General features: G+C 42.1%; 1 protein-coding gene across 1 annotated transcript in view; it reads right to left on the bottom strand.

Moving 5' to 3' along the window:
- c1qtnf12 (C1q and TNF related 12) overlaps window positions 1–10,985 on the bottom strand; it is a 30,734-nt gene extending 19,749 nt beyond the window's left edge. The window contains exon 1 of the mRNA XM_050066233.1: window positions 9,810–10,985. Coding sequence (XP_049922190.1) covers window positions 9,810–9,989 — 180 coding nt within the window. The 5' untranslated portion in view covers window positions 9,990–10,985. The remainder of the gene's footprint in view (window positions 1–9,809) is intronic.
- Between the last annotated feature and the right edge of the window lie 2,389 nt (window positions 10,986–13,374).

Raw genomic sequence — 13,374 nt, 5'->3', positions numbered from 1 at the left:
AAAGGTAACGTGAAGCCAGGGACAACAGCAACATTTAACAAAGGTAACGTTACAAAATTCGGCTCCATTACAGCTTACAAGGTTCACTGACAAAACAACTGTCTCATACTAAACATGTTTTCCAAAAAAAAATAGAACATGCTAACATTATTAGCACAAGCCTATGGCATTTTACATTGTATAAATTAGCCTAGCAGCTAGCAGAGATTTCCTCTACTCATATGAAGCCAGGATAAATCACACACAAGACTTAAAGTGCTGTTTTGTGGAGGCTTTATTGTTTTCACAATTTATTGTTTCTTATCTGTGAAATTAAAATAAATAAAAGCTTTGTTTCCACTGAGGGAAATGGTTTCAGCTTACAGAAATAGACAGGAGGTCTGTGTTGCCGCAACGTTTAGTTACATTTCTGGGGAGGTGCATGTCAGGCTACGGCATAAGCTCTACGTCGATGCAGAGCCTACGTAATAGGAACGTACATAGGAAAGTATAAATTCCGCCTTAGACTTAGACGTATGCTTAGACATTGTGAGAGAGACATCTATTAAAACATTTTTAAGCTTCACAAACACCTACAAAATGACTTATTTCTCTGTCAAGATTTGATCCATGTCCAATAATATTTCGAAAGAGCCTCACGATTAAATCATTTTATCTCCACTCAAGTTAGTGTAGCACGGTGGCAGTTAGCCATTCGGCCACTCTGGTGCACGTGCTTTATGGTCCCCATAATGCGGAAGACACAGGTAATTATATACTACGCAAATCCAGCTTTCTCAGCATCATGTGCCACTGAGTAACTTTCATATGAATGAACAGGACCCTGCCTCCAACACTGTATCCAGTTCACTTTATACATTCATGGTGCAGCCCGCCTCTCCCGCACATTCCCTTTCAGTCAAGCTCAATATCTTCAGCGCACAGCTTCAGGAGAAGCTTTGCAAACAGGATGGCTTAGAAACAACCACCAGCAATGAGAAAAAGACTGTTGGTCGTCTTCTGTGAAAGTGAAAGCAAGCTCTTTGTTGTCAGTCTTCTTCTGCTTCCTTGTCGCTGCTGTGCACGCTGGTGTTGGTAGCACAGTCTGCACGAGCAGTGATTGACGCTTTAGAAACTCCTCGGCTCTGATTTGTTCAAATTTTGAGCCACGGATTTACAAAAAATTGGCTTTAAAGCCTGGCGCTGTTCTTGGGGGCTTTGGCTGCACAGCTCTGATTGGTTGCTTTCATTCAGGTGTGGTGGATTCTTGCAAATGCCATTACGAGCACTAGGAAAAGCAACTGGAATGAGTTTTCGTAGATTATCTGTCTCTTGTACTACTGTCAAAATATATATGGACAGTTTCTGCAAATATAACAAAATTGTATTTTTTATAAAAGTGTAGGTCGACACTTTACCACAGACCAGCTAGTTTGTGTCATGTAGGCTACATCTGTCTCTATTTATTTTGCGACCAGTGTAATAACTCTGTTGACACTCGCTTTGATGGCATACGTGTGACGCCAACAAGTTCACAGCTTAATCAGTGCGTTGTGTCATCTTCTGATGTCATATGAGCAAACCTGGAGATTTGCAGTGAAGTATTCAGGCTTCTTTGTCCCTTTCTGACCATTCATTATTTAACTCAAATGTTATTTGTGGCGATATGTGTCATTTTACGGTGCAAAGTTTGTTATGATGACTCTTAATGTTGGCATTTTAAGAATTAACATATTTAACAGGTCAGAATACCTGTCTGGGTGTCTGATCCCGGACTGTTCTGAATCCCCGCTGGATTAGCAAACTTTCTGTTGCTGCTGTCTCTGAAGTCAGCCCCCTCCAACAAACTGTTAGTTCAACAACTGCCTGGTCAACACGAGCTAACACAGCAGCAGTCGCAGCGAACATTCATAGTNGGGTGTCTGATCCCGGACTGTTCTGAATCCCCGCTGGATTAGCAAACTTTCTGTTGCTACTGTCTCTGAAGTCAGCCCCCTCCAACAAACTGTTCAACAACAACAACTGCCTGGTCAACACGAGCTAACACAGCAGCAGCAGCAGCGAACATTCATAGTTAAAAGTCCCAGTGCAGACCCTTTTAGGGCCGACGTCACAATGACGTTGTTAGCTAGAGGCAAAAACATAACTCGACACTGAAAGCTGGGAGTCTGTTCTCTGTCGTCTTGTTGTGTTATAGGGACCCGAATAGAAATCATGGCTCAAAACTTAAATTTTATCACATACTAGCCGCCACTGCCTGTCAACAAAAACAAAGACAACAAAACTGTCTGATCAAAATGCTCGGTCGGAACTAACTGTTGTATATATTATAATAAATTACGTTATCATCTTGGCAACACTGATGCATTTTAGTGTTAAAGCTGGGATAGGGGGAGCTAAATTTAAAGGAATAGGTCAAAATTTTTGGAAATACGTTTATTTGTTTACTAGCATAGAGATGAAAGACAAAAAGTGACACCAGCAGTCAGTTTGCTGAGCTTAGCAACAAGACCTGAACTTGCCTAGTTCTGTTCAGCAGTTACAAAGTCCTCTAAGTGGTTCCTAGCCAAGAAACAGTCCATCACATAGCCCCTCATAAAATAAGACGTGTTAATTAGTGAGCTTTAGAGGTGTTGGCAGCTTGATTTTGTTACTGTTGGATAATGCCAGGCTAGCTGTTCCCCTCTGTTTCCAGTATATATGCTAAGCTAACATGCAAATGTCAGAGTGGTATCTTTATTCTCATTAAACTCTCTGCCTTTAAGCAAATATGCATATTTACCCAAATGCCAGACTATTCCTTTAACTTCTCTCTATTAGATAGTTTAGTCCAGAGGCTTCCAACCTGCAGGTCAGGCCCCTCCAAAGGGTCACAAGATGAATCTGAGGGGTCATGAGATGATTAATGAGGTAGGAGAAAAGAAAAAACAAAGTTCTAAAACAGAAAGTTGTATACATTCTCTTTGACTTGTCTGTAATATTTGCTTTGTTGTGAAATATTGTATAACTTTATCTCTTTGGGCCAGTTCTCACTAACCGCGAAGAGCTCATAGAAACGTGACAAGTGGCCCCAACTAGTTGCTACTTTTTTAAAAAGGGCCACAAGCCAGAAAGTTTGGGAGCCACTGGTTTTCAACAATGCATTGTAATTTTATCTTTGAAGTGAAATAAAAAGTAACTAGCTACTACAACTAGAAAGCAGCTGTAACTGACAAATAAACATAGTCGAGTAAGAAGTACTTTGTTGCTTCTGAACTGTAGATGAGTTGAAGTATAAGGTAGCAGAGCATGTAAACACTCAAATACCTTAAAAGATTGTGCCCAAGTACAGTATACTGAGTTACCCTCCTCAACATATAGTGCCTAGTTCTTGTAGTACACAATAAAAGTGCACAGTTTGTTTTATGAACCTCCGGCACAGTGGGTTTGGAGGTTTTTTTGGATCAATTAGTGAATCAGTTGTTGATCATTCGCAGAGACCTGATGAGATTTTATTACCCCCCCAAAAAAAGAATAATTTAGGACTGCATGGATGATTCTTTTTACGTGCTCCGCTTTAAGTGTGTTTGTCATGTAGTTTGAGGAAAATTAGGTTGAATTTATTTGAGGCAATAAAATGGAAAATATTTCCCTGGGGCAGCATGCCACCAAAAACACAAACACAACTGTTAAAACATGTCTCTGGAGCCGCAACCAGATACTGAAACTCTACTCCATCGCAGGCAGCTCCTGAATACCTCCATGTGTACAGCTGAACTTATCTTATTTTCTTTTGTGTGTTATCTGTTTTTCTACCTGCTCGCACACACTGGACGACATGAAACTTTTTGCCGCTGATAAAAAATGTTGCACAGGCAGGTTTAAAGGTTGGACAGGATGATGGAGAGGCTGCTTTAATCCCTTGTTTTTACATCCCCGTACTGCTCCCTGTGCAGTCATCCATGCATGGGTGGACAGGCCTAACGCTGGGCCGATCCCACCCCGGCAGCGCAGGGATCCCCGGGCTGTGTGGGACGAGGGGATCCTAACCTGCGTGCATCCCAGCCGTCATGCACCCACCCCCGTGTTCCCCACCGCTGCACTTCACAGAAACAGATTGCCTTGAGGATTTATCGCCGAGAAGCTAAATACAGTTAGGCATGCAATGTTGACTCTGTTCTCTTCGCACTGTGTTATTACTCAATTGGCAAGCACTGTGAGCAAAACATAATTACTCTATCACACCATGAGGATGCTGTTATTAGTTCAACAAATGCTGAAGAAACACTTTTTGGAAGTGTAAATGCAATATAGTTTTTATATAATCATATAGCTGAACATGCTACTTATAATATGGGCTGATTTAAACGTCACTATTGTCCCAACAAAAGGTGTGTATACATTTATTATGTGTGAGAGAAAGTGAATAAATTTGTGTTTATGCTTAAGAGATCACCCCGAGACAATCTTGGCTTGGTCTTGATATAAAAAAGCAATATAAGCTGAAGGAGACTTTGAACGCTGTGTGACATCTGTTTTGTGTACGAATTATAGCTTTGAAATTGGAGTGAGTGCTCATTTTCCCTGTGGGAGGTAAAATGAGCTGATGAAAAGCACCAGCGATCCAGATCCATCTCAGGTACACAGCTCTGCCCTGTGGCTCGACTGTGGGCAGAACATTTCAGGTAAGGAGTCATTAGATCCTCCTCCTTTTATACGATTCATTTGTGGCTCTGCGTTATGTTACAGTACGTAAATACACACACTGTAATGATTCATTCCTTCTTTTCCCAATTTTATTATGCAACCAATTTGCCCTCTGTCGTGTTGGATTACAACTGTGTAGTAGCCGGAGAAATATGATAAGTGGTGACACTAACAGGAGTGCAGGTTAACTGAAACTGCAGAACTGTTAGGTGCTTTATAACATGCATTTTATTGTTTTTTGGTTTCTATTATGAAAAGGATAAGTCAGCGTTTTGGAAAATATGCCCTCTCGCTTTCTTGCCAGGAGTTAGATGGGGAGATTGACACCACACGTCTATACCATAAATACGAAGCTACAGCCAGGACACAGTTAGCTTAGAATTTCACACCGTTATTCCACCTCGCCGTTCTGTATACAAGGTACAATCGCGAAATGAGGGGACAGAGTTGTCTCGTCTTTTAAGCCGGTATCAGAGGTAGTAACAGCACCAATACGTCTGTGTGAAAGGGACAGGAAGCAGGACGGGATCATAGGGGGCACAAGTGTGACATTTTCACAATGTGTCATGTGTGCAACTCACTGCGGTAGATTTAAAAAGTAGCTAATAGCAGTTAGCAGCTAACTCAAAGAAGAAGAACAGTGGCTGAAAATGTCTGCAAAACAGTGAGGTCCATTAACTTCTTAACTTCTGAGTAGAAAATGAGATCAGCCACAATATTACAGGGACGGTAAATGACTGTTATTGTCATGTAATGTCATTGTCATTGATTATAAAGCACTGCAAACACGTCACGCCCGTCATGCCTCTTCTGATTCTGCGACTCCTGTATGCTGTCTGTGATCACACACTGGAGCAATATGATGCCGCTGTTGTTTGGTTCGTGTAAAAATGGAAAGAAGAAAGACGGCACATCAAGCGGCACTTTGTAGCGGCCCTAAAGCGTGATCTCTGTTTAAAAATGGCTTCAACAGTAATGAGAACAACTGACTGAGGGCTGCAGACAGCTGCGGTGAAACAGGCTACAACGTAATGTACGTCCACAGAAAGTGCTTGTTTTTGCTACTGATAGGCTCAGATTGCTATTTTAAGTATCTGACAACATTGTGTAAAGGATCCCTAGAGGTTGACCTGAGATCCTTTTTGTTTCACCAGAAACAGCCCAGAAATCACCATCGCCAAACCCACCAGACTCCATTTAAATGAGCAGTGATTGTATCATCGTAAATCACACTTAATTCAAAGTTGACAGGAACACAATAAAACTCATACAAAGAGTCTTAGTTCATCGTTCCACTGTTCCAACAATCATTAACTCTGATTTGGTTGAAATAAATCCTTAATTCACCCAGTTAGATGTGAAAATATGCTGGCTCTTAACTCACTAAAATGACTGTTCATTTATCTTGTGGGTTTGGCGATGGCGATTTCGGGGCTGTTTCTGGTTAAACTGAAAGAATCTTACTCTTCAACAAAAAGGTCAACCTGTAGGGCTCCTTTGCATAATGTTGTCAGACACCTACAATAACAATCTGAGCCTGTCAGTGACAAAAACAAGCAATTTTAGTGGACGTAAATTGACGGCTACAGTGGCTACGCTGAAGCCTGTTTCACCGCTGCCAACTGCAGCCTTCTCACTCAATACTGGACCAGTTTCAAAAACTGTTGTTCCCATTAGTCATTTACGCACAAAAACATAGGGAAATACGGTCCAGGTTAAAAAAATACCTAAGTTACCCTTTGACACGTTATATCTTATTTGTTAAAGCCGAACAAATTCAGCATACAACCCCTTGGGATTTTGTTACCTTCAGACAGAGCCAGGCTAGCTGCTTCCACCTGTTTCCAGTCTTTATGCTAAGCTAAGCTAACTGTCTCCTGGCTGTAGCTTCATATTTACAAAACAGATGAGACCCTGGTGTCAATTTTCTCATCTAACTCTTGCCAGGGAAGTGAGTAATATCCGGAAATGTCAAACTTCTTCATTAACAGTAAATACCATTGTTTTTTTGGCATCTGTTTCACTGATGCACAGTAAATTTTTAACACTCTCTAATGTGGTATTAATGTGATTTTCTTTATACAACTGCACATCAAATGCATCTCCAGACAAATCTGAAATATCATCCTCCATTGTTAACAACATAAAATGGCCATCTAATGTAGTCTAATTGTTTTATCTTGAAGCCATAGCTGACCAATGTTCTGTTAAGTGTGTAATTCTGAAATTATGGTTTCGGGAACATGACCAGCACATGATAAGAATCAGGCAAGATTAAGGGATTTCTATAAATCTGGCATCAATCTGAAGCTATTACAAATGAAACTAAATCCAAATAAAACAGCCGCTCAGTGTCTGTGCGGTGAAAGCACAACACTGCGTGGTTTATTTTACTTGCAGATTTCAGATGTAATGACAAAAGAGTTTATTACATGTTTATCTTTCGCTCACTCTCAGATGACTTCATTAGCTAATTTCAAAGTTAAATAACCTTTTTAGTGGTCTGACATGTTGAAAGCAGAGTTCACTATCATGCAGCACAGACTGTAGGTAGTTCACACCATCAGTGGTGTACGAGAGGTGTGTGCTCTCACAGTGGCGCTGTTTCCTGTGGGACTCGCTCTTGTCTCTTGTGTGTATGTTGGTCCAAAAGGTCCCACACACTGCTGCATTAATCATCACTGGGGATGAGAGAGAGGAAACAAAAACCCTCGCCTCAGGCTAAACCCAGCCATTACTCAACACGCCAGGCGTGATGTTTGACTTGACTCCCTCAATTACAGCCATCACAGATCCCTCACCTCGCTCAACAGTGACAGATTCCTCTCATCTTTAGAGAGCGGGGCAATAAGGCTTAAATATGTGCAGCTTTTGCCCTAAAAATCGCACAACGTGACGGTTCACAGAGATCACAGTTGTTTGAAATGTACTTCACTTATCATCTCATTAAAAAAATTCCACTCACAGCACAACTCCACACCTCACTATTGTGATCACTTTCAAATGGAAAATCTCCCGAGGAATGCAGTGTACGACTGCACGCTGCCAGCAGCCCACACACGGGATTGGTCAGATAGAAAGCGAATGCCATCATAAGAACTGTTTCCACTGTTTCCACTGGGCACAAGGGAAAAACATGTAAATGTGGAGTGTAAATGTTTGGCTTGTTTGAGAACACAAATTTCTTGCCAAGGCAGCTCCAATGGACGTGTTGTTTTCTCTGGGACCTAACAGATGTGTAATAGGATAAACTTACAAACTACCCAAGAAAAGCAAGTTTACCGCTCTTCACCGTGTGTGGCACGCTTTTTTTTTCTTTCCTTGAACAGAAACCCGTATAGGGTGGCACCAACAAATGCGACCTTGAATACAACCACTTCTACAGATGTCAAGCTTAAAGCTCAGGTTCTCATCAGAGGTGACAATGTTTGGCAAAGACACTATCTGGCATAACACTGCGTCTTAAGAGTGATTATGTCATTACCCTCTGATTGTGGGAGATGAGATGAAAAGAATGTTAGAGAGGGAGGCACAGGGGGCTAATCCTCACCGAGGTGTTCTCTTTCAGGACCCTTTCTATGGGGCTTTGTGAGGGGCTTACACGGCATGCTGCCCCAGTTTTCGGGGCCGCACCGCCCCTATCGGATGTCCCAGACACAGCGGAGTCAGACTAGGCCTGTGAATGACAGAATCAATGGGCTGGGAACAACATCGCCATAGGTCTTTAAATATCTGCCCACCTAACTTTCCCAGGAGTTACATCATGGCAGCGGGCCTGTAAGGGACCTCAGGGGAAACAGTGTTTGTGAAGACACAACACCGGCTCCTGTGGGATGAGACGGAGGAGTGAAACCCCAGTGGGGTGCAATCTTCAGCAGGCTTGAGGGTTGACACAAGGTCATCCTTCATAGCCTCTGCTTTTACAGGGCAAACCAAGTCAAATAAACACCACCGGGCCACAACCACCTACAATGTGTTCTTAAAGATACAAAGGAGACCTCACTGCTTGGTTTCAAGGAGGGGAAAAAAAGGCGGCGAAGGTTACGGTTAGGATTCCAGAGACTGGCGGCTGGTAGGAGGCGAAGGCTGGTATATAGGGCAGTGAGAGTTATATGAGAATGCCAACATAATGGGTGGGCTGAAAGCAAAACAAATAGGCTGTTGGAAACCTTCGCAAATATGCAACACCAGCAATAAACCAATAAATAACAGAGTCAAGGGCCAACTGTTGCTCCTGAAGATTGAATTGTACCACTGTGATGCAGTTTAGCTGGAGGAAGACGTCTGTAATAAAAACAACACTGGTCTTCAGTTACAGCTCACTATTTTCCTCACGTATCATTGACACAACTCTCTCTAGAAAACAGCAAAATGTCTTAATTTTCCTCTTCATTTATTCTGTTCATACCTTAATTTCCTGCCGCAGGTACAGCGCTCATAACTACCTTATCTTATATCACTTTATCAGGGCAGCAGCTAATGGTTATTTTCATTTGTTGCATTTGTGAAAATGGGTCGAAAAAGATGTCTTGTTTTATCCACAACCCAAAGATAGTCAGTTTACTGTCATAGAGGAGTGCAGAAACCAGAAAATATTCACATTTAATAAACTGGAATATAAGAATTTAGACTTTTTTCCTTTAAAAAAATTACTGAAACTGACTAATCAGTTATCATATTCGCTGACAAATAATCAGTTAATCGTTCAACACTATTGTATCTCATCATCTTATCTCCTTCTGCCTGAAACATTAAACTTCACTTCATCCTGATTTGTTCACTTAGGCCGGAAAATTGGTGGCAGACACCCGGAGCGAGCACTAATTGATGCATTGATCAGCCTTTAGATGTTCACATTCCTTGCATACCTCCGGAAGTCATCCATTTAGTGTTTCACACATTTTGGTCCGTCTCACTGTCTGAAGCTTGACCTGGTGGGGCACACCTGTCCTGTCCCAGCTTCTACCTTTGCCACAATTTATTTTCCCCAGCATATTGCCTGTGCTGACAAGAAACCTGCACATATCTCACATATCTGCAAGTTGACTTCAAACTTCAATCTGCACTGCTCTGTTTCTAAATGCACTGTCATCATAAGGAAGCAGCTCATGAAGGAATTTTGGCATTTAATTTTATAATTTTACCTTGATGTTTCCTCCGACCTCCTCACTGTTGGAAATGGTAGCATTGTAGGTCTCTGTGTGTTGTGGGGTGGCCTCCTTTGGCCTCTTTCTCTCCTTCTTGGCATCCACCCCATCCAGAAGGACACACTGAGTCCAAAACACTGCAGCCACCACGGCCAGAGGCCCAGCCCCACACCACATCTTCACACTATTCTTCAATCAGCACCAGAATCTCTGCAGAAACAGTCTGAGTCTTCTGCAGAGGACTCAGCCGTGTGATCAGACAGGAGCTGAGGATGCCCACGAGGCTGACAAACACAAAGTCCCAACGGGGGGAAGGAGACCAGAGGAATGCAGCTTCAGGGACTCCCTGTCCAAGAGACTGTCAGACTGACTGCTGCCGCCGCTGCTCCCCTCTTGATGAGCTCTCAGCCAGCACAACGTTGCAGGGGCACTGTTAACTCTAGCCAGAAAGCTAGGAGGCTTACTCAACTATGAAATGTGTCAAGCAGAATGGTCCAAGGGAATGACAGATCGGCGCAGATCTGACAGCAAATAAACCCATTAGTGAGATTTTTCACGCTTTCTGCTCTGTTGGGGGGTGAGGTGTGGAGAGGGGGGGGATACAGGGGGCAAAAGAAGAGGCAGAGAGGAGGGGCGTCCAAATCTGAGGGTGGGCTGTGGGGGCTAGAGATGGATGGCAATATTCTCTTTTTCCCCCCGCTCTCTCCTGCTGTTTCTCACACTGAGCAGTGGATCCAATCTCCAGCAAAGTTGTGTGGTGGCTGGAAAAGCTGCAAGATCCAGAAAAGTTGGGCTTTCATCAGAAGGTGCAGTTCAGTGTTCAAATCAATCTGTCTGTCTGCACACCATGCACCCTGCGGGGGGGATGCAGAGGGAACAAAGCCCGAGAGGAGACAGATGAGGTCCAGGTTTGATCTTTGCCCAGCCTTCTTCTTTTCTCCTCGCCGCTGTCACAAAGCTTCACAGGTAACAGGTAGCTCTTCTGCTTCTGTCTGACACAACTCAGGTGTTCCCCGCTAACTCTCCCAACAAGTCATCAAGGCCACGTGCAAGTCTCACAGCAGAGAGTGGCGGGTCCCGTTTTGCCGTCGCACTCCCTGTCCCTCTGGTCTCAGTTGCTCCTTTGCTCTGACTGAGCTTACAGGAGGGCTCACAGTGGAGTTTTATCATCACCCTTTCTCCCTCCCGCTTCTCTTTCTCCCCCTCTCCCACTCCCTCTCCCTCACACTGTTTCTCTCTGTTTCTCTCCCTTGCCTCTATTGGCAACCTTACGAGCTTATTCAGCTCTGTTTTATCTCATAGATGAAATGTTCAAGCTGAAGAGGTTCTTTGGCAGACAAGTTGTGTGTGTAGAGTTGTGTATCTGTCTGAGAGTGTCTGTCATTTTGGCTCAATATTAGTCTACTCTACCAAAGCCCTGTGTTTACATCCAAGCAAGAAATAGAAGTGTACTTTTTTTGTGACCCCGAGGCATTATCTTGTGTAATCTGCTGCCTGAAAGCCTGCCAAACAATACTGACGGTGCCATATACATGCATACCTGTTTGATTTATTCTGCGCTGATGTTCAGTGAAATGTCTCACTTTGCTGACTGCTCTATTAGGAAAACATTTGAGGTAATACTTATATTTCAAGTACTGTAAATTGCAGGTTTCAGTAAATAATATATGACTGATGCAGATAAATTGTTGGTCTTGGTATTCCTACAATCAGCTCATTTGTCTAAAAGGAATTCAGCCCTCTCGTACTCTTATTAGAATAAATAACATGTCTGCTCATGAGTGCCAACCAGATCCTTTTTTTTTTACTTCACAACTTTCATGGTGAGACTGCTTTTTCCTCTACTTGATATTATTACATTTAACACAGTGCCACCCAGAGGCAGCGGGCTGCAGTACAAACAACTCACCAGTACCTTTCCAGTATGGCTTCATACTGGTGTCATCCTACTTCCTGTATGTGCTGGCACATCTGTCTGAAAACGTAGCAGGCAGCAGAGGCAGCCAGCAGGGTCAAGCTCAACACGGGGAAACAGACCAAAACCAGAAACTGGGAAATGTTGCCTTTTGAAATAAAAGAGAAAATCAGATGGTTTGTACTGACATACAACAATTAAAATAAAAGTTTGTAAAAGAATAACACAATAAAACCATTGCATGTCTGCTTTTCTGGCTCATGCTTATTTTGTGCACCCCAATTTTTGAGTGTTTTATACCATTTATTACTAAAGCTGGGTATTTCAAACATATATCCATACATTTAGCTGACTATTTTGCTACTTTGCTAATACAGCTAACTACATTTAGCAATTAGTTTTCAGTTAATTCACCTTTTTATTCATTACTTTTAGTTGTTTCACTATGTATCCATTTCCTTTAGCCACCTTATCTTATCTTCTCTTATGACTAATAAAACAAATTCCATTAAATATATATATATATATATATATATATATATATATGTGTGTATGTATGTGTACTGTGTATTGTTTTTCGGCACTGCCTTGTTCTCTATAGCTGATGTAAGGTGAATTACTCCTGTGTGGGATCAATCAAGTTCTTATCTTAGCCATCTGAGAAGATCAAATACATTGTTTCTGGTGCCTAACTGTTTCCCAAGTTGTTTGTGTGTGAATGAATAAACGAGAGGCATTAACGTAAATTTCTTTGTAGAAAGGCACTGTATGAAATTAAGTCCATTCACCTTCTATTAGTTTACAGCGCAGCCTTGCCACATCCAATATGGCGGCGACGTTGACGTACGGCTCAGCGCTCGATGCGGCGTCTATGTATATATGTCTATGGGCAAACCCACTCGATGCGGCATCTACGTATATATATCTATGCCTCTGCCTGTGTCAACCATATTTCCATGACTATAACTATTTCAACATTTATCCATAACTTTTAACTTACTATCTCAACCATATAGCCATTACCTTTAGCTAACGTTAACTACTTAAACCGTGTATCCATTGCTTTTAGTTATATTTTAACCATTTTATCCATTGGATTTACCTACTATCAACTCTGTGTCCATTCATTTTAACATTAGCTGTATTAAACTATATGTTAACCCTAAAATTGAACCTTTTACATAATCCATTAACGTTAATGTTTTTTAGCAAAAATGTAATTAACGCACTTTTAGCTAACGTTAACATAATTCTTTAAACTTAAAGCACGGCTAGCTAACGTTACCTATGCTTACTGCGCTTGCTGTTCAGGTGTTACACTCTGACTGAGTATGTGTGTATCCATATTTTTTAATTAGTTGAGTTACCCCAATATATTTTCACATACCTCTAGCACCTGTACAAGTAAGCTACCATTTAATTCATAAGGTCAACAACACACATTACTCTACACGGGTTTGATTTTAACATGGGGGTCAATGGGAATTGACTCACTTCCGGAGCCAGCCTCAAGTGGACAGTCAGTGAACTGCAGTTTTTGGCACTTCCGCATTGGTTTCACTCGTCTCCCCCGGAGGTTGGGGCTTGGTTTTACTTTGAAAGTCCCGCCCGGAAGTCATACTTGTGAAAGTGATTAGCTTCACAAAA

The sequence above is a fragment of the Epinephelus moara genome, chromosome 16, assembly GCF_006386435.1.
Source record: "Epinephelus moara isolate mb chromosome 16, YSFRI_EMoa_1.0, whole genome shotgun sequence".
Taxonomy (NCBI): Eukaryota; Metazoa; Chordata; class Actinopteri; order Perciformes; family Serranidae; genus Epinephelus; species Epinephelus moara.
Note: the sequence above shows the minus strand (reverse complement) of the source record. Positions and strands in the feature narration are given on the sequence as shown.